Source organism: Tasmannia lanceolata, unplaced genomic scaffold (genome assembly GCF_043159265.1).
Source record: "Tasmannia lanceolata isolate RefF3 unplaced genomic scaffold, GAP_Taslan_0.1 ptg000002l, whole genome shotgun sequence".
Lineage (NCBI taxonomy): Eukaryota > Viridiplantae > Streptophyta > Magnoliopsida > Canellales > Winteraceae > Tasmannia > Tasmannia lanceolata.
The window spans coordinates 48475998-48501734 of record NW_027518679.1 but is presented as its reverse complement, the minus strand read 5'-3'; the positions used below and the strand labels follow the sequence as shown (position 1 = coordinate 48501734).

The window sequence follows — 25737 nt, the reverse complement described above, 5'->3', positions numbered from 1 at the left end:
ATCCAACATTATTTAGCCTACCCACCAAACCACACCATTTCACACCCTTACAAAACCTTAGAACCCCAAAGAAATTCAAGCACCCAATACAAAAGGTCGTAGACCCAAGGGATCAGGCGAGGAGAGAGGAATTTACACTTGGAGGGACGGGGGAGGGGGCATATAAAAGAGATTTTGCAAGTACTATAAAAGGTATTTTGCAAGTCACTGTGGGCCATGGCCACCCCATGCTATATGTCCCTCCGCCCTTGCAAGGGATCACAGGAGTGGAAAAACATGAGAAGCATGGTTCGAAATCCCATCCCGTCCCATCCCTTTGCATTAGAATTAGATCGTCTAATGCATTACACTACTAGTTATGTACCCTTAATGAGATTAGTCATAATTGCTTGAGGTTCCTTCATTAAGAAAAAAAGCTTAATTTCAGATTAAATAAAAATGGCCATCTAGGCCACCTAGATAGAGATCTCAAATATGGACAGCTTTTTCCCAGGTCTACAAAGATGAGAAGGGCTTATCTACATGTCCAAGCCGAAGTGGAGAGGGCGTTGGAGAAGTTTGGATACAAGATTATTAGGTACCTAATCAATAGGTCAAAAGCTCTAGGATTGATGGAACACGTTTGACTAGGCCCTTAAAACCACTAATCAGGATTCAAAAGATGGGCCTTGTTACTACTCAATTTTGCTTCGCCAAACCAAGCCATATCCCTTGAACAGTAACAAAGAAATGTGGAATTAAAAAAGGAATGTTTGTCTTCTTCTATTTGTACCTTGGCTTTCAGATGGGGTTTTCTTCCTTCTTGAGAAATGTAACTTAGAGTTAGGCCCTGTTTAGTTTGCAAGAAAAGCATTTCTGATGGACAATTTTTTCCTTCCACGATTTTGAGAGAATTAATATTCTTATGATTAGTTTAAAGGGATTTATTATAAATTGAAGGTCCCACTAGTGTAATTTTAGAAATATTTTTCCTTTCCAAACTTCTCAACATTCCAGCAACCCAAATAGCCCCTTAATGTAATTTTCTTGTTTGCATGTTCCAATAAACTTCTCAGAAAATCTACACTGGGTCTTTATATATGTTTCCCAATAACTGTAGACATATAATACTTTTTCCACTCGAAGGTAACTTTTTCCCAAAACTTCAGTTAGGAGATAAGATGATAAAACCCAACCATCTATTGTCTCTAATAGAAATTAAAGAGGAAAACATGGAGCAAATATACATCGATCAGTTACAGAAATACATAGATATGTACATTCAAGCATTTGCTTGAGAAGCGTGGATAAATGTCTGATGATGAGAAGGGATCTTTTCTGGATTTGAATTAAGCCTCGAAGCCAGTTCCCTCTTACAGTCTGCTGCCGGAAAAAGAACCACGGCGATCCTCTGCGTCTCTTCTTTCGATAACCATATTTTCCGCGGCTTCTTGGAGTGTTGCTTCAATGGGGCTTCTGGGCTCTCATCCATTTCCCTGATCAAACAGATACATCCTTAGATAAGATAGAATATAGTACTACTCATGTTCTTTAGATGGTACATGTCCTCTATTTGGGCCTTGTCCTTTGGATTTTTCTAATAAAATCATGGGGTAACCCGTACGGGTGTGGCTCTTTAGCTTAAAGTTATGGGTGTGCTTCTCAGTGACGAGAGTTCGAATCCCCCCTGGCTTACCCGATGCGCGTGTTTTTCGGGTGATTGTGCGCATCCGTAGGGAATAGTCCCGCCCTAAAAATAGGGGTGGGGATACTCTGTCATAAAAAAATAAAATAAAAAAAATCATGGGGTCCGTAGCACTACTGATGATGCAATAACAAAGATGGGGATTCTGGACATACCCAGAAGGGACCCATGTCTTGGTTGGGGGAGTTGAGAAATCAAAATGCCATTGCCGTGCTAGGTTAACCTAGCATAAAAAACCAATTAGATCAAAAGGAGAAGAACCAAGGCCATTTTTGAACTGTGACCAATAAAATGGCTATAAACCGATATGTGCATGTTAGTGGTGCAGATCGGGATAGTTAGAATGTGTATATCGGGTTGCCCTGAATCAACCTTTCCTTTCATCTTTATCTCTTTTTCTTTGTTTATTTGTGTTACGGTCAATTAGCCACGTAACATAAACTCACCGCTTCATGGAAGAACTTGGAGACATTGATTACGGGTTTGAGTTCGTGGTGGGTCAGTTTGCAGAGGATTTGGACCTTTGGTCAACAAACAGAAATATTAGGGAGAAACATAGAACTTTTTAATCAATTGGAGAAAAAGATTGATTACAAGTGATGGGCAAAGAAATATTTGAGAGTTAGAGAGAAGAAAGAAACTTACAATGGCGTCCAAAGGTAGACATTCTATTGGGGCGTCCAACATGGGATTGAAAGAGACGAAGCAGAGAGAGAAAGAGGAGAGAACCCATATAGAATGAAGTAGTTATTGTTAGGTTTTTTTTTGGGTCATTCAAATTTTCATAACCGCTTCTTTTACATGCTTCCACAGTTCCACATGTTAGCTTTGTGTAGTTATCTGTTATCCATTTTTAAGATTGCCCAGTCCTGGCCTTACACGTGGCCGCTATGAGGATTCATCTCTGTGGCTTACATGGATGATTAGGATCATCTGATTGAATGGCTTGGATCATTTGTGTAAATGCAACTTTTAAAATTGTCCAGATCTTTGCTCATTTTCATAGAGAATGGAGAGGAATAACAGGCAAAGAACCTTTTGTTACCGTTAGTTTTCTCCCTTTGGATGCCACCATAATCGGGGCTTATTTACAAGTGACATTAATCTATTGGAAGTGATATAATCGATCTTATTTGTTTCAAAAAACGTAGTTAGAATAAGGCCAAATAAATGAAAGTAGGAAAAATTAAGGGAGATGATAAATTCGCACCCCTGTAGGATTAGGGCTGCAACTTGAGCCGGGTTTTACCCGACCCGCATCGATCCGACCCGAAAATAGCCTGGCCCGACCCGACCCGAGTTACATAAGTTATAGTATGTACATTTTTTTCTATTGTTAGTTAAAAGTTAAAAGTGAAAACCCACGCACCCACTGTTACTGTATGTGAGTGTAATTTCTGCTTCTATGAGTTGAGTTGATTCAAGTGTTTGATTCAGTATTGTTTGATTGTAATTACAACATTGTTTGATTACAACATTGTTTGATTCAAGTGTGATGTGAGTGTAATTACATCATTGTTTGATTCAAGTGTAATGTGAGTGTAATTTCTGCTTCTATGAGTTGAGTTGCCTTGCCAAACAAGAATTTTCCTTAAAAAATTGCGTCAACGTGAAAAAACCCGACCCGACCCGAACCGACCCGAGATTTATCATGGGTAGGGCCGGGTTTGGGAATCGTGGGTTTTCCGGAAAAAAACCTGATCCGACCCAACCCGAGATATTTCTCGGGTAGGGTTGGGTTCTCCAAAACCCGACCCGCCCGACCCGAGTTGCAGCCCTATGTAGGATTATTCGCACCACTGTAACGTGATTTGACGTCAAAAAGTGTTAAAGTCTGTTCACATTACGCTCCTTTTGGACGCTTTTTGACGTCAATCACTTTAGAATGATGTGGATAATCTTAGAGGGGGTGCGAATTTATCATCTCCCAAAATTAAACTCATTTAATATGCTTAAAATGTGATCATTCAAAAAGACAGTGGAGGGTAAAGTTGAAGGCTATGTTTGGCAGCCATGAAAACGGGCCAATTGTGAGAGATGGGTAAGACATGAAGAGAAATTAGGAGGTAGGGATGAGAGCAACATGAGATCTAAAATCAAGGGAAAAATACTAATTCTAAATAGGTATTTTCTTTTCGCTAGTTTTTAGGGATTTTTTATACCATCTTGAGTCTGGCCCACTTAATTCTCTCCACCCCTTCCTTTTCAGCATGTCTCACAGTTTGGACCCCACAAATATTCTATGGAATAATTTTTCATGGTTGCCAAACATGGCAGAAAAGTTGGTCGAAAACGTGTTTAATACGTTGCGGAAGGAACGTTCTGTTCTGATAATACAAATTTTTTTCTGCATTAGAAGTTTTAAACTGAGTACTAAACAACATACCTAACAAACATGTTTTTTTTTTTGTTAGAAAAAAATGCCGTTTAAAATGAAGTTTTGATAACTATGGCCGCAACCTAAGCACGTCCCTTGGAAATCAGCCTTCTGCTGTGTTATGAAGGGCTGAGATTAAACTCACTAAAAACTTGCTTTTTAATCTAAGACCTTCACAAAACATCGAAAGGATGATTTCCAGGTGACACACTTTGTGAGATATAAGTGAAACAATCCTCATATAAAACTGGAAAGGGCATTCGGTAGATGAGTCTCACCTTGCTCCAGATTTGCCACACAAGACAACTCGACGGGAAAAGTGCCCGCACAAGAGTAATCTCAATGAGCTGCTTAAATTTTAAATTTGCACCCATAAACTACTATTGGGGGATAGTGTAAAGGGTCATTCTAAACATTTTTATCTGAATTTCAGCTACTTCACTCTCATCTCCACTTGAGACCCCGATTTGTCATGAAATAAATTCTCGCGAGCCAAACGTGCCCTTGTTTCAATGCCACATGCAAGGGATCTTCAAGCAATTCCTAAGCAAAAAAAGCACTTTATTGGATTACTTGTGGTGTTTGTTTGCCAAAGTAACACCCAAATCCTTAGAGATTACCAGACAAGAAATATGAGAAATAATTACATGTCTGGTGACGTGGCATCACTACCATTTACATATGAAATATCCCAAGACAGAAGGGATTTCTAGATAATCTGAAATATCCCAAAAAAGAAGGGATTTCTATGTAATCCTCCCCGTTCGCTCCCTCCCTCTCCCGATTAACATGCATGCAAACAGAATAAAGCTCATGGATTTCCCAAGGCTTACATGACATCCAGTTTCTAAGCAACCAAACAGAGCTTCCTTAAAAAAGTGAAAAAAGAGGCTGTGAGATACAGACAAGGACAAAAGGAAACATCAAGATTAAAAACAAAGAGATTAGGATCAATATTAAAACAAGGGACAAACTCTGCCATGGATGCGCCGCATCATAAGTGAAAATGAAGAGAATAGTATCAATTTTTAAAACAAGAGACAAAATCTTCCAAGGATGTGCCGCCGAGTGTCATCAATGCCGCTTCTGAACAGGGTGGCGTTCTCAATGCGCTGCTTAAATTTTAATTCTTTCAGGCCAAAGATAACTATAATAAAAGAGAAAAACTAGGCAAGGAATGAAGCTTAAATATTTAAATTTACAACAATAAAGTAGCATTCGGGCTAGTGTGAAGGATCATTCTAAACATTTTCACGCAATTTCTGCAAGTAACGAAATTCAGTTTACTTAATTGAGTTCAGCACAACAACCTTGCTGTTATAAATAATCTGGGTGATAAGGGCAAACACTGATCAGATGGCAACAAAAGGAAAAAATGATGTCTCAGTTTCTTCTGCTAGAGGTGGGGAAGTTATAATAAATCCAAAGATACATACCCAATTCTCATTTCTTGTTAGATTGATTATCCAACCCCAAGATCACCATCTCACTGTAAATTAGTAAGGCCGGTACCTTCGCCCACGATTGCCTTCACCACCTCCCCGCCCCTGCCGTCCACTTGAACCACTGCTACGGTCATTCCGACGAGCTGGTGGCGATGAAGCTTGTGCACCAGGCTGCTGCCTGTACATTTTTCACAGGTGTACGAAAATAAACAAAAGACATTCGAAATTTAAGGTGCATTGGAAACTTAATTTTGCAATCATTTTACACATGTTTTGAGGCTTTTAGACGTTTTGATAAAAAAAAAAGTCTCAAAACATGTGTAAAATTAAGTTTCGGGCACTAGTTAGCAAAACCCTTTAAACAATCTAGCAAAAGCATTTTCTTCAAAAAAAAAAAAAAAAAAAAAGGAAAAAAATCCAGCGAAAGCATCAAAACAGATCTATCTATCCTACTTACAAGACATAACCGAGGCGACCATCTGGTAGGACCATAGGCACCATTTGCATCCCAGACGGCATCGGTCCTCTACCATATATCATGGGCTACTCACAAACACCATACCCATTTTTTAATGGTAAGCAAAAAGGTATGCAGATGCAAAATGATGGAAAGCAACTACATGAAGGGATTGTGTCATGATAGGATCATAACAAAAGGGAAGTGAGTAATATCGACCTGTCCAAATCCAGCAGTGCCATATCCAGCACCATAAGCTCCATATGGATCGACAAAGCCATAACTAGAATGTGGAACATAACTTGGAACTAACCCGCCTCTATAGGAGGCGGCGTCTAGCTTCCTGTCACTCTGAGGCTTTGCAAGGGAGACATCCAATACCTGGCCTGTCATCGGAAGAAGACGAAAAATGGTCACACTACAAAGTAACCAAGAATCCACTAAAATTTTCGACATCAATTAATCATAAGTCCCGCGTGTATAATGCGTAAGAGACTGTCATACCATCAATTTCATATTTTTCAGTTCCCTTTACTGCCTTCAATGCACTAGATCTTTCTGCAAAATGAATGAATCCAAAATCCCTTTTGTTCTGCCCAGGTTTGCCTGGTGGCAGGACAACTTTTGTGACCTCCCCATGACATTGAAAGAGTTCCTTCAACTGTTCTGGAGTTGTATTGTCGGGCAAATTTTTCACATAAAGAGCCTTCACCTAGAAAATTATGGGTGAGTCACATTAAGTATACTGTATGTCTATAACTCTATAACGTACTGACCAGCTGCTTTCTCTGCAGAAAGCTAAGTGAAAACCCCCACATAAAGTGAGATTTGATTCTGAATCCATAAAACAAATACAATTATTAGACAGTCACAGTTAAACAAAGAATGCGTACAACAAAACGTTAATAAAGAGGAAGAATAAAACCAAATAGAGCAACTGAAGAACTAATAAATTCTTTCTATTCAGCTCACACTTTCTAAAAATTTAATTTAGCATTTCCTAAGTGTCTGATATCACTTCAATAGTATCTAGAGTTTTGACTTTCTAAATATTTAATTTAGCATTTCCCAAGTGACAGATATCACTTCAATAATATCTAAAGTTTTGATACTGTCATTCTTCTCTTTTCTGCTGTTGGTTGCTTGCCTCACCACTTTAAATTTAGTACACATCTATGATGATCGAGTGTGTTGAATCACTAGATCATGGTACTTACCAGTCTCACACCTAACAGATGACCCTAGATCAACAACCTCAATCAATACATAGTTCACATGTATGGTGGAGGGCACGAGCGACAAACAGATCTATTGTTCGTGAATTCCAGTAGCAAACCACTACTATCTACAATGTATTTCTTCACATAGACTTCTACAAATGTCATTAATTTTTTGGAAATGGGATGGTCAGATGACTCACATAGAAAAAAAAATGATGCCCCTTGTTTATGACAATATTATAACATGTAAAGATGTATTCCTGTCAAGTTTTTTGAGAAAGATTTCCCCAAACTTGGTGTCAAAATCTAAGTCATTACTTCACTCCAAGAGGAAGAGAGTGGGGCGATCGAGGTCTAATTGAGGGATGTTGGCTCTGTCTACTCTGTAGGCGATGCCACACCATCAACACAAAATGGACTGCAGGTTAAGAAACCTGAGAGGCGAACATTATCAGATGTGGTTAACTGTTTGACGTGGTTACATACATTAGTCTCAGGCTGAACACATGGAAACACCCCCGAGGTTGTCACCATCAATCTTCCTTGAAACGGCAAAGACATCCATGACGCTCCAAAAAAGCTTAGAGAAATGAATGCATCTCCCACGAACCGGCGCAGCAACCTGGGAAACGAAGCGGATTTGCAATGATAACGACACAACAGACATACGTCACATTTAGTGACATCAAACTCTTGGGGGACGAAGGAGCTAGAGATCAGACTTAAAGGAGCTCGAGACCAGAGTAATTTCTTGGCCCGGCCCGACCCAAAAAAGTAGAGGAGCTATACGTTGGGGACAAAGATCAGGCACCTATCACAAAGCATCATCTGGCTCCAGAGCCCACGAGGGTCTTGAGGCCGTATAGCATGGCATGTCATCCCGCCTGGCCACTGAGCCCACAGAGGCCTTCAGGCCAAGCCAAGATATGTCTTAGCTCTTGTTTGAAGTTTAGTTCCATCTGTTACCTCCAGAGCTGACTTGAGTGTTGATGGTTCCGCTGGAGTTCCCAAACTCCGGGTGGCCTTAACCCTTTGTCTGTGAGCGCAGGTCCTTTGCAGCACTTCTGAACCCCGGAGTGCTTGAAGGAAGGTAACCTGAAGCCAAGATAGGCCTTAGCTCTTGTTTGAAGTTTAGTTCCATCTGTTACCTCCAGAGCTGACTTGAGTGTTGATGGTTCCGCTGGAGTTCCCAAACTCCGGGTGGCCTTAACCCTTTGTCTGTGAGCGCAGGTCCTTTGCAGCACTTCTGAACCCCGGAGTGCTTGAAGGAAGGACCTACCAGGCACTCGATCAAATCTAGACCGCAACAAAGCTAACAATCTATCCTTATTTCCATTGGTGTGATGTCATTTGTTAGCACGATGCTAACATATCTATCCTTATTTCCATTGGTGTGAGGTCATGAATTTGTTAGTGTTACAGTAACAAATTTATCCTTCTTTATCTATCTTCCTACAATATATGCTGGATCTAATTTCTTCAAGTTAGTTCTAGTTTATCTCTCTTATCAATCTTCTAGTTCTTCTCTTTTAATATTCTACCTTTAGATATTTAGTTTTTCAATCCACATATTCATCTAGGACTATTCTTATGCTTTTCCCAACCTACGAACTGTTTAGAAGCCCTTTCAAACTCTACAATCAGTTCACAAAACCTGAATTTATTTCTTTGTTATAAAATCTCCATGAAATCCATTCATGTTAGGTCGAATTTACAATTCTTTAGGTCAGTTCATATTCCATCCTAATTGTATAAGTGACCCCTTTCCAATCTTTTTGTCCGGTTGAATACATCTTTTTGAACCCCATTAAAACTGGACGTACTCATTTGCTCATATTATTGTCCACGGCAAGTATGTCCTAAGATTCAGATCCAGCATCTTCTTCTTTTTTTGAAATCATAAGCAATTTTTTATTAGGGGTTCTTTTGGGTTTTAAAACGACAATAAAATCACATGGACTTTTCTTTCCCTTAAATATATTTGATTGTTACCTGAGCAGCTGCAGAAGGATCAGGTGAATTCTTAGGGTCAGCCCAGGTGACAGTGGGAGTGTTGCCTTCCAGCTTAAATTTCCCGCTTGACATTTTCTGCCTTGCATAATCAGCACATGCATGGTTGTAGTATTCCACGAAAGCAAAACCACGGTTACGGCTTGGATTTAGTGCATCCTGTAATTAGCAACAGAAAATAACTAATGTGATAAGAAGTCAGATATTTTTGAGTTCTGATATAAAAGCAGCCCCATTTTAGTTCACCAAGCTTACTGCACCTTTAAAAGCTCAATATTTTCAACTCCAGGACCATTCTCCTCAATCACTCTTCTCAGGTCTTCCTCTGCCCAGGTCTTTGGAATATTTCCAATAAACAACCTGTGTTTAACTTGAGAAAGGGAACACCTTAATGTTTTTCCCTGAAAGCACAAAAATAACCTGTGTTTAACTTGAGAAAGTGAAAACCTTAATGTTTTACCTGAAACCAAAAAAAAAAAATGAAAATTCACAAAATAGATGTTAGAGTGCCAAGAACAACGACAAACACATAACCAGCATCAAAGTTACCTTAAATTCTTTATTGTGGACATCTTCAATGGCCTGTTGTGCCGACTCCTTCGTTTTAAATGTTACGAAAGCATAACCCTTGTGGACACCAGTGTCCTTATCTTTCACAAGTCTTATCTGCTACCAGTTGCAAAAATTACACAACAACCACAATGTAGCAAATATAAAAAGATGAAATAAGCATTAGTGATTTTATTTTCACCTCAGCAATGTCACCAATCAGTTCACAGAGTCCTCGTAAATCATCTTCTGTGGCATCTCGTGGAAGGCCTCCAATAAAAATTTCGGACCCATAAGGAGGAAGAGCAAGCAGCTCAGCACGTTTCTCACTGTCCTCCTCATCCTTTGAGACAGGCAATTTCTCTTCATCACTCATAGAGCTATCAGCATCATCAGCTCCATCAAATACTAATGTTTTTTCATGCCCCTCGCCAACGGACCCACGTTCTTCTTCTACATGTCTATCTTGCACTTCATTTTCAATTTCTTTGAGATCATCCCCTAATGCTTCTTCAATGTCTTCATCCAACATTTCTTCAATTTCGTTGTCATCATCAAGGTCCACCTGCTCCTCAGGCCCCACTGACGCATTCTCGGCCATCGATTGGGGTTTGGCTCCAGTCACCCAACTTCAGCCTTTGACGTAGACCACCTGCAAGCTTGCACGGCAACTGTGGAGGATGCACAGAAGCCAGGAGCATTTGTAGAGCAATGGAATACAAAAATGGGTTGGGGGGAACAAGTGAATGGCCAACAGGATTCGTAGAGTGAGAATCTTGATGGAATTTGGGCCATGAGATATGCTTGCAGAGTGAAAACTGACAGATTCTTTTAATGGGGTGATAAATTTTGATCTAAACAGTGATAGGCATGAGCTGAACAGGTAATTTTTAACAGATGTAATCTGACTTATCCAAGAACACAAGCATTCCGATTGGCAATCAACAATTCCCCACAGGTGCAAAAGAAAAAAAGAATTTCTCATAGTTTAGGCTTCAGACATCATGTCAACTTAAAACACATTACAATTCTACCAATTGAAGTAAAAGTAATATGCATGTGAGCAATGACACAATGATCTCGAGCAGCCTGTCATGAACACAGTAGACTTGTAGGAGACCCAGACCCACCAATTGAAGGCTATGTCACAAATATCTCCAATGTTTTCAAAATATATCTATTTTATCGTGACATTTTGATAAAACGATAGAATCCCAAAATCATCCCGGGATTTAAAAAAAAAAACCATATTTTCATTTTTATCATTTACAATGAAAATGTCACGATAACATCACAATCTTTTTACGATATTTCTTATTTCATATTGTTTTCTTAAAAATATATAATTTAAAAGGAACATAACAGAGAACATGACCTCAGATAGGAGAGAATAGAAGAAAATGATCCATGTAGACGAACTCAACTAGTGTCAGGATTAGACTTAGTCAATTTGAGCCGGGTAGATCCTTTCACCTTGTTCATGAAAATTTTCTAAATGATTCATTAGCCGATCCCAACTAGTTTGGGACAAAGGCTTAGTTGAGTTGAGTTTATATATTTTTAAATAATTTCATTGTAGTTTTTCCAATAAAGCCCTAAAACTTAAGAAAATTATATATCCCGAGATCTTTCCAAGGCCGAGAAATTCCCGAGAACAATATTTTTGACTTAGATTGAAAGGGGTTCCCACCATGAAGGATACATTGCCAAAATTTTGCAAGCACATGATGATTCCAGTAATTCAATCCGTGGGAACAATTGTCCACATTCAACATGTCAAAATCTATTGATAGACAGTTGCAATCACCCAATCAGTGCAATTTCCTGACTACATCCAATCTAGGAATAACTAACCCTAAAAATGTAAATGTCTACAGATTCAGTGCCAAACACACACCATAAGTAGAATCAAAACTTAAGGCCGTGTTTATATTGCAGGAAATTGATGGAAAAGTTTGGAAAAGAAAACTATTTCAGGTTAGTAATTTTTTTACACAGGAAAAATGATAACTTGAACCAACCCTTTCCAATTTTTACTTAGAGGAACCTTCAATTTATAATAATATCCCTCTAAATTGACCATAATCATGCCATTTCCCACTAAATCCTCGATGGGAAAAAAACTCCCACGAAAAAAATTTCCGTTAGAAATGTTTTTCTTGCAACCCAAATAAAAAAAACATTGTTGTCAAGCATGCCTAAAGATAAAGACCAGGAAGATAGATATGGATATAACCCAAATCAAAGAAACAAAAACCTCAAATCTCATTGGTAAAAACAGAACTATAGAAAAGAAATTAAACAATCTAAAAAAACCCAAATCCCAATTGATTAAGAAACGAATCTTCATGGAAAAACAAAAGCTAAACCAAACCCTAAAAGTATTCTCTACACAAACTGAATAAGAAGCATTTTAAGTGAAAAAGGAGATTAGGAGATTATATGGGTTTCAATATGCATAAGAATAGGAGATTAAATGGGAGGGATTTGCATACCAGCTTTAGATCTTTTGATAATTTTCTTCTGAGCTTCTATCTCCCTCTCTCTCTCTCTCTCTCTCTCTCTCTCAAGAATTTTTCTGATTTTATAACATAGTAAATAGAAATTCCACTGCGATGGAGCCCACCATTCAACAATCGTCACGGGCAAAGCATGGTGCCTAATCAGCACAGTAAGAATTTTTTAGTACTTAAATTCTAAGGATGTGAAGGGACGAAAGTACATGTCAAGATCGTTTTACAGCTAATCTACGACTGATGTTTTCGTACCAAAAAAAAAGTTTACATGTACCCCCTATGCCATGCCCGAAATTTAGGGGTGCAACTTGGGTTGGGGTCAATCCGAACCCGATGGGCTCAACCTGATTTTGGCTTTTGTTGGGTTGGCATTTCCTCAGTTTGGGTCGGGTTAGGGTTGGGAAAAGTTAACCCGACCCAATTTCAGGTTAGATGGTTTGGGTTAGGATTTGCCTAGGGTGAACCCGAACCAACCTGACCTGCTTTCGGGTTAGATGGGTTGGGTTAGGGTTGAGAGATTTACAGACGGATTGGGTTAGGGTTGGCCCAAGGTGAACCCGACCCCGATTTTGGGTTAGATGGGGTTGAGAGATTTACAGACAGGTTGGGTTAGGGTTAGGGTTGGCCCAAGGTGAATCCGAACCAACCTGACCCGATTTTGGGTTAGATGGGTTGGGTTAGGATTGAGAGATTTACAGACAGGTTGGGTTATGGTTAGGGTTAGGGTTGACCATCCTTTACCCGATGCTTGGTTTGGGTTGGGGGAATGCTATCTCGGGTTGGGTTAAGGTTGGCATCAACCCGACCCAAGTTACAACCCTAATATGTGGGCCCACTGGAAAGTGGACCCTGAGACCAAATAATGTAATGATTTTAATTATCTCATTTATAGGAATTGTAACAGATGGTTAGGCACACACCTACTATCAAAACAGCGCTGTGGCTATATCAGTTGCCAAATTTTTTAGAGGAATGCTAAACTCACACGTGCCGTTGCATAAATGAGGAGAAAGTGCGCCCCATACGGGGAAGTCACCAAATTGCACTTAATGCATTTTGACTTTTACATATTATAAATGCACTTTCGTAACTTTCAACCAATAGGGCCCTCTTTCATCCGATTTCTACAAGGGCGTTTTTCACTTTAGCCTTCCTCAATTTTTTATTATCTGGGCACCGACGATAAAATCGCCTAGAAAGGTCCAGCCTTAGAGGCTAAGCAATGAAGCGATACTCCATACTTACTAATATAGCACTAACTCAGTTACAAAACTACGACAATGCCACTACCGTCAAACAACGCGTTTGACTTTTCCATACCCCAGTGGCATCAATGTAATTATTCCCAGAAAGCAGTCCTTTCATTCTCATCTGGAAAAACGACGGACAAAACCCAATTAAACATCCTCATCCACGAGCCCGAGTCACGATCTCTAGGGATTTCGATGCCACATTGGCAACTAAACAAGAGGTTTTGCTGAAGCTGTTTCCGTGACTCGAGCCCCTGTCACCGGGTCACAATGGAGCAACCTTTACCGTTGCGCCAAGGCTCCCTCTCTATTTTTAAAATTAAAGTTGTTATTTTACAACGAAAGGGCTTGTGTCTCAATTTTCAATGTGATTCTCTCCTCTTTCACTTTTCTGTTTTTTCTCTGACCGGCTACACTGGTTGTCTTGAATACTGGTGCACCTCTTGTTCTTAGCGTAGGGATTGTATCCTCCGGACTCGGGTGCAGCCCTTGTTATCCTCAGGACTTATTTCCTGGTACACCTGCATAAGTCGGGAAATTAAAGTTTATAAGATAAAACTTCCGCTTCTCTTGCCTCCCTCCCATTTTTCAAACTCTCATTTCTAACCCTCTCTGTGTTTCTTACTTCGATTATTTGTGTTGATCATTCACCAAACCAATTTGTCCCAACAGGTCTTTCATCAAACCCTACCTCCAAGGAGAAGAAGGTGCTAATGATCGTCATCCCTCTCCAGATTGTGGCCAACATTGCTCAAGTCGTCATAGACGAAAGCAGGCCTTACGCCCAAGATTGGATTACCTGGAGGCAGGTCTTCCTCCTCGTCGATGTTATATGCTGCTGCGCCGTGCTATTCCCCATTGTTTGGTCTATCAAAAATCACCGCGAGGCTGCTCAAACCGATGGGAAGGCAGCAGTGAACCTGATGAAGCTCACGCTCTTCCGCCAGTACTACATTGTTGTGATCTGTTATATCTACTTTACTCGGGTCATTGTCTATGCTCTGGTTACCATCACTTCTTATCGGTATCTATGGACCAGTGTTGTTGCAGGTGAATTAGGGACACTTGCTTTCTATGTGTTCACTGGGTATAAGTTCAGACCAGAGGTACATAACCCGTATTTTGTGATTGATGATGAAGAGGAGGAAGCTGCGGCAGAAGCTCTTAAGCTTGAAGCTGAGTTCGAATTGTGATGGGTTCCTTGTAATTTTTATGCGTGGCGGGTTTTATTCTTCCTCTCGATGTTAATAAATCCAAGGCCAATATTGATGGATGGGAATTCTGCTTTGGGAAAAACCAGTCTGTTCTAGCTCAGAATGTTGAGGTAGGAATTCTGTTCCTCATAATGGGTGTTCTAATAGTCAATATTGTAGGAGCCATGAAGCTCTTGTTCAGCCTATAACTTGTTATCTTCTATACGTTGTTTTTTCTGCCCATGCTTTGTATTTTAGCAATTTAGCTGCATAGGCTTAGGTATTTTCTCAGTGTTAGTGATACTTAGTGAATTGAATTACCAATTTGGGATCATTTGATTTAGTTTGGGTGAATGAGTTGTGTTTGTTCTTACACGTGTCGGTTTTGTAGTCATATTCTCTCTCTTGTTTGTTAATTTCGGTTGCTAATTTTCATCTTTGTTAACCTACTGCAACTACTGATATGTAATTGATGTGCATGGAATATGCCAGTGAGAAGGAATGTTTGTGTGGATTTCCCTAATATTGGCAAGCTTTAGTAAATGTAGATTTGGTTTTCCTGTTACAAAAGGAATTTGGTTGAAGTAATTAGGTTTTGAGTAGTGAATTAGATTTTGCTTTTTGATTAGCCGATGGAGTCGCATATCTGTGATCTGTTGTATGCTTTTGCTGTGGGATTTCTATACCATATTTGACTTGAGTTTGTTTAGGCTATAAATGTTTCCTATATATTTGAAGCCCAAATGGCCATGTTTTGGTGGGCTGATTAACTCTTTTGGAAATTACTTTACCAAACTCTGAACTGAGTCCAATGTCGGACCTAATCCCAAAATAGAGGTTTTACCTTGCAATAATCATAGGTTCCCTTTTTTCCAAAGAAAGAATGATAGCTGCCCTCACTTGCATTTTACTCACCTCGATGCTGTTAAGGCCTTAAGTGCCTGATAAGAGACCCATCTCTGAAATTCTTTGGTTTTGAATGTGCACCTAGTGCTCTGCATCAAATTGTATGGCCTACAAGCTTGCGAAGGAAATGTAAAAGAGAAATTCAGAAATTAAGAAGAATGTCTAAATGGGACAATATTCTAATTGTATCTTTTGGCCTAAAGAACATATTTCCTCCCCATGAAAACTTCAACAGAAAATTGTTGAAATTAGGTGGTGGGTCCCTATACATGCTTTCCCTTGATGAGGCATTGTCTTCGACTTTGCTGTGTATTGTTTACAGATACTTGGGAGTGGCTACTGGGGAAAGTAAAGCTGTTACATGCCTAATTGGCCGTAACGGAAATAAACAAACGTAAAATAGAAATGAGAGGGAGAGAGGTTGATTTGAGGCAACTGGACCTCCTAATGGCTCGATTCGAGAGGAACCATGACTCTTCTACAAAGTTTCCTTTGCTGTAAAATTATCTTCTTCTCCTCTTTTCATTGAATTGCTACTACATAAATACAAGCAAGAGGGAGTGCCACATCACAAGTACACTACCACTAACAAGACACATCACAAATAATTAACTCCCACTACCCTAAACACATTAGCCACAACTAATGGTCATTATACTAAAACACATACCCACTACTATGCACTAACTAACCCCACATTCAACATAAGAAAATACACATAACATTCCTTCCCCCTTACAAACGACCTTGTCCTCAAGGTCGAATTATTGGAGAAAAACTTATTCCACCAGGGTCCCAAATCTTAAGAGTCGCGATCAGTTGAACCTCGCCTCCAAAATCCATCGTGATCAAAGTCGGGACGAAATAAGATTTTTCATGAAGCCGCTTCAAGATGATGAAATGATCATGATGATCCTTGGTGGTGTCTTCAACAAAACTATTCTTGTCGCCATCAATTCTCTCATTTTTCTTCACGTAAACGTCAACACTTTCAAGATTTAACTTTTCTCTGTCTTTATGCATTTCTTTGATCCCTTTGCTGATTTTTTCCAAGCTTTCCGCAAATCGTTGGTGTTCTTCCATCATTTCAAAAAAAGCACTTTGATTTGCTTGAAATCACCGCGTAGGGATTCCAAAATCTCTGAAGGCGCAGCCATGGCGTAGGATCCACCGCTCTGATACCAATTTGTTACATGCGTAATTGGCCGTAACGGAAATAAACAAACGTAAAATAGAAATGAGGGGGAGAGAGGTTGATTTTAGGCAACCGGACCTCCTAATGGCTCGATTCGAGAGGAACCATGACTGTCCTACAAAGTTTCCTTTGCTATAAAATTATCTTCTTCTCCTCTTTTCATTGAATTGCTATTACATAAATACAAGGAAGAGGGAATGCCACATCACAAGCACACTTACCCACTAACAAGACACATCACAAATAACTAACTCCCACTACCCTAAACACATTAGCCACAACTAATGGTCATTACACTAAAACAATACCCACTACTATGCACTAACTAACCCCACATACAACATAAGAAAATACACATGACAAAAGCTTTAATGATTAGAAGTTGGAGATGGGTATACAATTAAAGAACATCATTTATCCTTTGCATGATCCTAGGTGGAATTTTTGCCGGAGATGATCATTTATGTTACAGATGATAATGACAATATTGAAACTCAACCAATCAGTCATCGTGAGGATTTTTTAAAGGTACCCGAGAATGGTTCTGCTTTATAGAAGGTAATGCTTTAATGATTAGAAGTTGGAGAAAAGATCAGAAATCAGATGACTTGTTCATCCATTTCACAAAAAAAAAATCAGATGACTTTTCATCAATTCTGATCCAGATATGGTTTTCGGGCTTTCATTTGAAATACTGGGAACAATAAACAATTGGAAAATTAGAAATATCGATAGGGTTTCCTCCTTTATTTAGATGGATATACAATTGTAGAACAACATTTATCCTTTGCATGATCTTGTGTATTTAAGTAATGGTTGGAGTGGATCATTTATGTTGGAGATGATTACTGCCATTTTGAAGCTCAACCAGTCAATTATGACTGGAAAGTTTCCCTATTGTCCTCAATCTCACTGCAAGGGAGATGGAATTCTCCCACTTAATGTTAAAAGGAAAAGCCAATAGAGAAGCACGTATGGGTTTGGAAAAATCAAAACACCAAGGCCATGTTTGGCAAAAAAAAAAAAAAAAAAGCGATCGTCAAAGCCCTTTCGTGACTCGCGCACGCTAGCACGCATCTATAAGCAAACCCTAAGTACATGAACTGAAAATAATAGCTTAATTTAGAAGCAACCCTAAGTACATGAAGTGATACAAAGCAGGAAGAAAGAGCAAAACAGGAAGCAAATCCAAATGAATGTGAAACAGATTTGAGTTTCCAGTTTTTTTTTTTTTTGAAATAGATCCAATTTTATTAAGGATAAAGGGTTACAAGTGCACTTCAGGGGGTTTATCATTATCACTCCTAGCAATGAGAGAAAGTGAGAATACACCATGCAAACGCAGATCTTTGAGTTCCAAGCCATCGAAGGCGAAGATGGCTTGGCAAAGAAGACAAAGAAACTAGTATTGATGCATTCGAGCTAGAAAGGGATCATCAAGATCAATCTACATTGACCCAATTTGGTAATTTAAATTATCAAATCAATTTAGTTCTGAATCATCTCTCATCCGTTAACAAAAATAATGCTTAGTTATATTGGACTTCTATAAAAAAAAATTTTATGGAAGACAACGTGTTAAATGATGAGGATTTAACTTATTGACAGCCTTTTTCTCATTGTGTTATTATGATAGATGTTATCATTCATTTAAAAATAAAAGAAAATGATATTATTATAGATGCAGAATTAAATACTTTGCCCACTAGTCCACCATGATGATTCATTCTGTGGCTGGGAGGCATTAACATGCCTCTTCCTGAAGAGTGTAGACACATCAAAATTTTAATTTTCTATGATGTGTAAGATGGGAAACAATACTCAAGGAAAATTTCTTAATCAATATTGTAGATAAACTGACCCTCTAATCCCAAAGGTCCACTTTGGGTTATACGGGAGGATAGTTGAATCAACCTCATAGTTCATGAAGAATCTGATAGGTCTTTGGTTCTATTATATCTGCATCAGACTAGATCAGAAAGTAACCCCTTATGGAAGAAACTTTTGATAGTTATTTTACTTGGGAAGAAACTTCAAAGGGCCATAAACTGTTTCTGTTTTACTTCTAGCCAAACCATCATGAAATGTATGAGATGATTAAGAAAGCATTGAATCAAAACTTCATGGAGGATCCAATGAATATTGTTAAACAGAAACCCGAAGCTACTAAAACCTACAATTATGGAAACAAATATATTCGGCCATGTAGAAAAAACGTTTTAACAGCCTCAGACAACGAAGGGAAAAGAAAGGTTGTCAATTTTTTAGGGGGGCCATTAGTTTTACCATCCAAAAAGAAAAAGAAAAAGAAAAACTGAGGCCACGGCTGCTATATGGATGGAGAAGTCAGTTTGGCATGTCAACCTATTTTGTAGGACTTCCTGTTGAAGGTAGAGAGGAGGAAATAGTGAGGTTTTGCATATTTAAAAAAGAGAAAGAAATCTAACCTATTTAGCAGGGTGAAGTAGCTTAAAGAGGTGATCAACAAAGGGAAAAGAGAGATTACTGGCTTATTACCTTCAATAAGATAGGATAGCCGATGCCAAAACCAAGATAAATTGCAGGTTGCAAATTTATCAGAGGAGTTAAAGGGGGAATTGATGGGGCATTAGTTCATAATGAATATCATTAGTTGGAATGTGAGAGGATTAGGAGATGAAGAGAAGAGGACGATTGTGAAGGAAATGATGAATCAATATTGGCCCAATATCTGAGAGTTGGACTGGTTCAGCGAGTGAGCTTGAACTTGTTAGACATTAGTGTGTCATTCACTATATCCAAGTAAAATTGACTGAAAGGACACCAATGTCTACCAGAACTGTGGCTGGAAAGAGCGAGCGGAATCAGAGGTAGAGTTAGGGTGGTAGGGATTGATGCTCTTGGGGTGATGATAGTGGTTTCGGCGTGTAAGTCAAGAGGGTGGATCTGATTAAACTTTGGCTGTCCAAATATGGATGCCCCTTTGAGAAACTAGAAGAGTGGGCTGGAAGGAAGGAAGAACCGGCTAATAGATGGGTAGTGGGAAATATGCAGAGTTCCTCCTCGCGCTTGGTCTTTGGAGAACTTCTCGAAGGTGAGAAATTTGATTGGGAATCCAGTCTCCCTCGACAGATCTTGCTACCTCGGCCAAGAATCCGTGAAGGCGTGGGTGCAGGTTCTCTCTTTTCCTTTCTGCCCCGATCCCTTGCACATCCCGCGCTGGTAATGGAGATCGCTTCTTGGATCCAAGCGATCAAGATATCCTTATCCTGGTTGATATGCCGCGCTGTATTCTTAGTGTTTCCCATTAGAATTCCCCAAGAGGCTGATGTGGCACCCTATTTTTTCATCTTCCGCAAGCAGATTATCAACGGAAAACAGAACTCTCTCTCTCTCTCTCTCTCTCTCTCTCTCTCTCTCTCTCTCTCTCTCTCTCTCTCTCCCACTGCCCACTACCTCCACAAACTTTCCCTCTCTCATTCTGATACATCTTCAAATGAAGGAACAGAAACAGAGCTTCAGGAAAAGAATGCCCCATCTCAGGCTAGAATTCAGAGAACTAAGAAGCAACCACACTGGATGTCTGAATATGTGTCAAGGTAGAAAAGAGGATAAATCTGAGTGGTAAATGAAACAGTTAAGGACAGTTGGAACAGTTAAGGACAGTTAGAACTATAGTTGGTTAGTTAGGATCTGTTGTTAACTCAGGTTAAGGAATGGTTGATTGCAAGATTGTAATTGCATATATGTAGCTGTAAAATAAAGAAAGGGACAGCAAATGAATTTTTCTCTTCAGTCTTTCTCTCTTCTTCTTCTTCTCCACCTCTTTCCCTGTATTTCTTGTTTTTCTGAATATTGATCAGGTATCATTCGTGCTTTCATTGTTTTTCCGATCATGGCAGATGGAACTCGAGCTAGACAAAATTCTTAACCAGATGTTACCATTGATAAAATTTCGGCTCAAATGACTGCTATGCAGAAACAAATAAGAGAGGATTTTTTGGCTACTCCGCCCAATGCAGCAGCAATTGGATAAATTGTCATCCGATTTTGAATCCAGTAAAAATCAGCAAAACCAAAACCCATCCAATTCTTCTTCCCAACATGGAGATATTCCTTCTTCTGTTCTTTCTATGCCTTTCCATAAACATGTTAAACTGGATCTTCCCAAATTCAGTGGAGGAGATCCGACGTCATGGCTCTTCAAAGTTACCCAGTTTTTTACTTTTCATCAAACCCCAGAACATCAGAAACTTCAGATGGTTTCTTTCCATATGGACGGTCTTGCATCAAGCTGGTTTCAGTGGATGTCCAACAGTAATCAGCTACGATCTTGGCCTGAATTTGAACTGCACTAAAAAATCGCTTTGGCCCTTCAGCTTATGCAGATCCCCAAGGTGCGTTGTCAAAATTAACTCAGTCTGGTTCTGTTCTTGATTACCAAACGGAATTTCAGGAATTATCAACCAAAGTTTATGGTCTTTCTGACCATATCTTGAAGAGTTGTTTTGTATCTGGACTTAAGCCAGAGATCAAACGAGAGGTGATAGCTCATCAGCCATATGGGTTACATCAAGCTATCGGTCTTGCCCGATTACAAGAAGATAAAATTGCAGAATCTCGTATGATGAGTCGTCAATGGCCTTCCAAATTTGAGACTCAATCTTCTATTCTTGGCCCTAGCCCAACTTTTCCTATTCAAACAACTTCTAAAACTTTTTCTACCATTTTTCCTCGTTCCAATTTACCAGCCCTCAAACCATTGAATTCAAATTCTAATCCAACAACCACAAAACTTCCAATCAAGAAACTGTCTTTTGTTGAAATGCAACAAAGGCGGGAAAAAGGCCTTTGTTTTAATTGCGATGAACGTTTTCACCCTGGACACAAATGCAAGAATCAATTGTCACTTTTGCTCTTAGAATGTGACAATGAAGACACAGAAGAATTTGCTTCAGGGGATTCAGAGATACCATCAGATTCTTTGGCTGAACCTACTATTACTTTTTATGCACTAATGGGTCTCGATGTATCAAAAACACTCAGACTAGCAGGTATCATTGAAAATCAGCTTCTTCAAGTTCTAGTCGATAGCGGCAGTACCCATAATTTTATATAGGAAAGGGTTGCAAAATTCTTGGGTTTACCTACTACCCCTTCTCCTCATTTTAAAGTCCAAGTGGGTAATGGACAATTTTTAACTTGCCAAGGCATGTGCTCTAATATTCAACTAGACATCCAAAATCATTCTTTTGTCACTGATTTCTTCATCATTGCCTTACAAGGAGCTGATGTTATTCTGGGAGTTCAATGGTTACAAGGATTGGGTCCTATCACCACCGATTATAAGTCCTTAACAATGGATTTTGTTTGGCATGGAGAACCAGTTCATTTCCAAGGAATTCAGGAAGGTCAATCGGATTTTATCTCACCAACGCAGTTGCACAAATTGGCTGATAATGGGGGTTTATCATCCTGTTTCATTTTGTTTTCATCCACAACCAATCCATCAGAGGAACAATTGGCTAGAAATTCAGCTCAACAAATGCTTCCTGACTTACAAGCAGTTTTACATCAATTCACAGAGGTATTTACTGAACCTTCCTCTTTACCTCCTTCCAGGCCTACGGATCATAGAATTTTGTTAGAACCAAATTCAAAGCATGTGAATATTAAACCGTATCGATACCCGCATTTTCAGAAATCCGGGATTGCAAAATTGGTAAACGAAATGTTGGATTCAGGAATTATTCAGCCTAGTTCCAGTCCTTTTAGCTCCCCTGTTTTATTGGTAAAAAAACGAGACGGTAGCTGGCGGTTTTGTGTTGATTATAGAGATTTTGTGACTAAGGACAAGTTTCCTATTCCAACGGTGGCTGAGCTGCTTGATGAATTACATGGAGCTACAGTTTTTTCGAAGTTGGATTTAAGGGCAGGTTATCACCAAATTCGAATGCATCCATCTGATATTCAAAAAACCGCTTTTCGAACACACGATGGACATTTTGAGTTTCTTGTTATGCCCTTTTGCTTAACAAATGCTCCATCGACTTTCCAAGCTACCATGAATCAATTTTTTAAGCCCTTTCTGCGAAAATTTGTCATTATCTTTTTCGATGACATATTTGTGTTTAGTCAGACACTTGCTGATCATGTTATCCAGTTATTTCATGTTCTGCAAACACTCAAAACTCATCAATTATATGCAAAACTCAGTAAGTGTTCATTTGGAAAACATTCAATTGAATACTTGGGTCACTTCATATCAGACAAAGGAGTTCAACCAGATTATAAGAAGATTGAATCTATGTTGTCGTGGCCAAGACCTTCGAATTTGAAACAACTACCTACTTCTAAAGAATTTTCTGTCATTTTAGTGGTCGCCGATAGATTTTCTAAGAGTGCTCATTTTGGAGCTTTGCCCAAACATTATGATGCTAGCAAGGTTGCTTCTTTGTTTATGAACATTGTATGTAAGCATCACGGCATACCCAGATCATTGGTCAGTGATAGGGACCTTGTGTTCTTGAGTAAATTTTGGAAAACTCTGTTTCAATTACAAAGTACTGAACTAAGGATGAGTTCTGCATACAATCTGCAAACCGATGGCCAAACTGAAGTAGTGAATCGCTGTTTAGAACAGTATTTGAGGGCCTTTACTTCTGGATATCCTACAAAATGGTATAATTTCTTGGGTTGGGCAGAATATCACAATAACACCGCTTTTCACTCTTCTTTGGGAAGATCTCCTTTTGAAGCGGTATTTGGGCGTCTCCCTCCTAACATCCCAGCTTATTGCAGAGGAAGTACCAAATTGGAAGCTTTAGATCAAGATTTGGGAACTAGAACTGAGCTATTGCACAATCTCAAACAATGCCTTCTTTCAGCTCAAACACGAATGAAAGCTAAAGCTGATGTTCATAGAACAGAATTACAATTTCAAAAGGGCGATTGGGTTTTATTGAAGCAACATTATAGACAAGTAACAGTGGGTCATCAGCCCAATCACAAACTCGGGAAGAAGTTTTTTGGCCCTTTTCAGGTAATTAAAAAGATTGGATCCGTCGCTTACAAACTCAAGTTACCAGAGGGATCACAAATTCACCCGGTGTTTCACATCTCTGTTTTGAAACCATTTTATGGGGATCCTGGTTCAATCATAGTTCCACTTGATTTGCCTTCGATTAGCCTCAACAATCGGCCTGTCATTTAACCTCTCGCTATTGTCAGTGAACGAAATGTATTAAAGCAGGGCAAGTGGATTAAACAGTGGCTGGTTCAATGGAAGAACTTGCCATTGGAAGAAGCTTCTTGGGAAAACGCTGAGGAATTTCATCAATTGTACCCTTCCCTTCACCTTGAGGACAAGGTGGTTTTCAATGGGGGTGGCAATGATACATCTTCAAATGAAGGAACAGAAACAGAGCTTCAGGAAAAGAATGCCCCATCTCAGGCTAGAATTCAGAGAACTAAGAAGCAACCACACTGGATGTCTGAATATGTGTCAAGGTAGAAAAGAGGATAAATCTGAGTGGTAAATGAAACAGTTAAGGACAGTTGGAACAGTTAAGGACAGTTAGAACTATAGTTGGTTAGTTAGGATCTGTTGTTAACTCAGGTTAAGGAATGGTTGATTGCAAGATTGTAATTGCATATATGTAGCTGTAAAATAAAGAAAGGGACAGCAAATGAATTTTCCTCTTCAGTCTTTCTCTCTTCTTCTTCTTCTTCTCCACCTCTTTCCCTGTATTTCTTGTTTTTCTGAATATTGATCAGGTATCACATTCTTTCTGTGCAACGACCAATTACTCCAAAAGCTTAAGCCATTGGAGAAGGTGTTATTTAATCTTTTATACTTTTAACACTCACCTTCACGTGTAGCCCCTCTTTTTGGGGTTGGCCTCCATGCGGCACATATGGCCCCTCTTTTGGGTTGGCTATTCCATGTGGAATTTTAATATCACGGAGGTTTGAACTCTGGACCTTTGTTCTGATACCATGGAAACGGCCAATTACTCTGAAAGCTTAAGCCATTGGAGAACTGGAGAAGGCGTTATTTAATCTTTTATATTTTTAGCACTTTCTCCCTCCTATAGAACGAGTTTTTTCCTGTTCTTTTCACCACGTCATTTTGGTGGTCTTTCCAACCCACAGAACACAGTTGAACCGAGACTTGAATAGATAATGTGGTGGCAGATTATTACATTGCAAATCTTTGTGAAGAGTCGTTCACCGATCCTTTTTAATACTATCTCATTGGTCCTTAGGGAGTTGACTTAGAGGTTCTATTGTATTAAAACGAGAGAGAGAGAGAGAGAGAGAGTACCATTTCCATAATTTTCTGGAAAAAAGATGAAGTAAACGTAAATGGTCGAGTCTTTCCAAATGAAATGCATTCTTTGGTTAAAAGAATAAACGAGCGACCGAATGTATTTGAAAAGGTTTGTGTTAGCCATGTGGGTGTGCTTTGACTTTCACGGCATGTTATGTTAATCTCTGTATTTTGTTGCTTGTGCATGTGCAATCGCGTGCTAAGATACACCACCATCACACTTTTATTACTTGCAAATTACTGTGTGTGTATGGGATTTGCTAGGCAATTTCAGGGGAAACCATTTCATGGCTAACTTTTGCAGGAGAGAACAACCACCACAGAATAATTAAATGAATAAGACAAAATTTACTACCATGTGAGGTTGGGTAGCTGTTCTCTCCTGCAAAAGTGGGGGTGAAAATATCATCTCCCTTAATAAATGATACAAAAGATGAGAAATATTTCACGCACTAGGCTCTGTTCACTTGTTTTCTAGCTGCAGGAAAAGAAAAGAAAGAAAAAGAAACTGTGAGAAAATTCCTTTTTGTGAGAAAATTCCGTTGTTCATTTGGCCGAGAAAGGAAAAAAAGTATGCAGGCAAAGTGGTTTTCTCAGGAAAGTGATTTTCCCATCCTTTTGGTG

At 39.2% G+C, this 25737-nt stretch overlaps 3 protein-coding genes and 1 pseudogene across 4 annotated transcripts; 2 read left to right on the top strand and 2 right to left on the bottom strand.

Moving 5' to 3' along the window:
* Nucleotides 1-1007: 1007 nt before the first annotated feature.
* On the bottom strand, nt 1008-2430 carry LOC143886138 (uncharacterized). The gene is made up of 4 exons (XM_077390098.1): nt 2330-2430; nt 2131-2205; nt 1840-1907; nt 1008-1475 (listed from the first exon to the last, which is right to left on the bottom strand). Exons 1-4 carry the CDS (start codon nt 2369-2371, stop codon nt 1262-1264), a joined length of 399 nt encoding a protein of 132 aa, XP_077246213.1. The 5' UTR covers nt 2372-2430; the 3' UTR covers nt 1008-1261.
* Nucleotides 2431-5228: 2798 nt separating this feature from the next.
* Nucleotides 5229-12395, bottom strand: LOC143876341 (heterogeneous nuclear ribonucleoprotein Q-like). Of its 2 annotated transcripts, none has more exons than XM_077378062.1 (9): nt 12238-12395; nt 9945-10413; nt 9743-9859; nt 9454-9594; nt 9176-9352; nt 6468-6675; nt 6183-6349; nt 5964-6049; nt 5229-5684 (listed from the first exon to the last, which is right to left on the bottom strand). In XM_077378062.1, exons 2-9 carry the CDS (start codon nt 10341-10343, stop codon nt 5558-5560), a joined length of 1422 nt encoding a protein of 473 aa, XP_077234177.1. In that variant the 5' UTR covers nt 10344-10413; nt 12238-12395; the 3' UTR covers nt 5229-5557. The 2 variants fall into 2 exon arrangements, with proteins under 2 accessions (XP_077234177.1, XP_077234180.1); XM_077378065.1 differs by having other exon boundaries at nt 9945-10394; nt 12238-12337.
* On the top strand, nt 11688-14703 carry LOC143892702 (protein CANDIDATE G-PROTEIN COUPLED RECEPTOR 7 pseudogene; annotated as a pseudogene).
* On the top strand, nt 14697-24493 carry LOC143876337 (uncharacterized). Its single transcript, XM_077378058.1, has 2 exons — nt 14697-14832; nt 20684-24493. The coding sequence occupies exon 2, from the start codon at nt 21994-21996 to the stop codon at nt 23992-23994; it is 2001 nt and encodes a 666-aa protein (XP_077234173.1). The 5' UTR covers nt 14697-14832; nt 20684-21993; the 3' UTR covers nt 23995-24493.
* The last annotated feature ends 1244 nt before the right edge of the window (nt 24494-25737 follow it).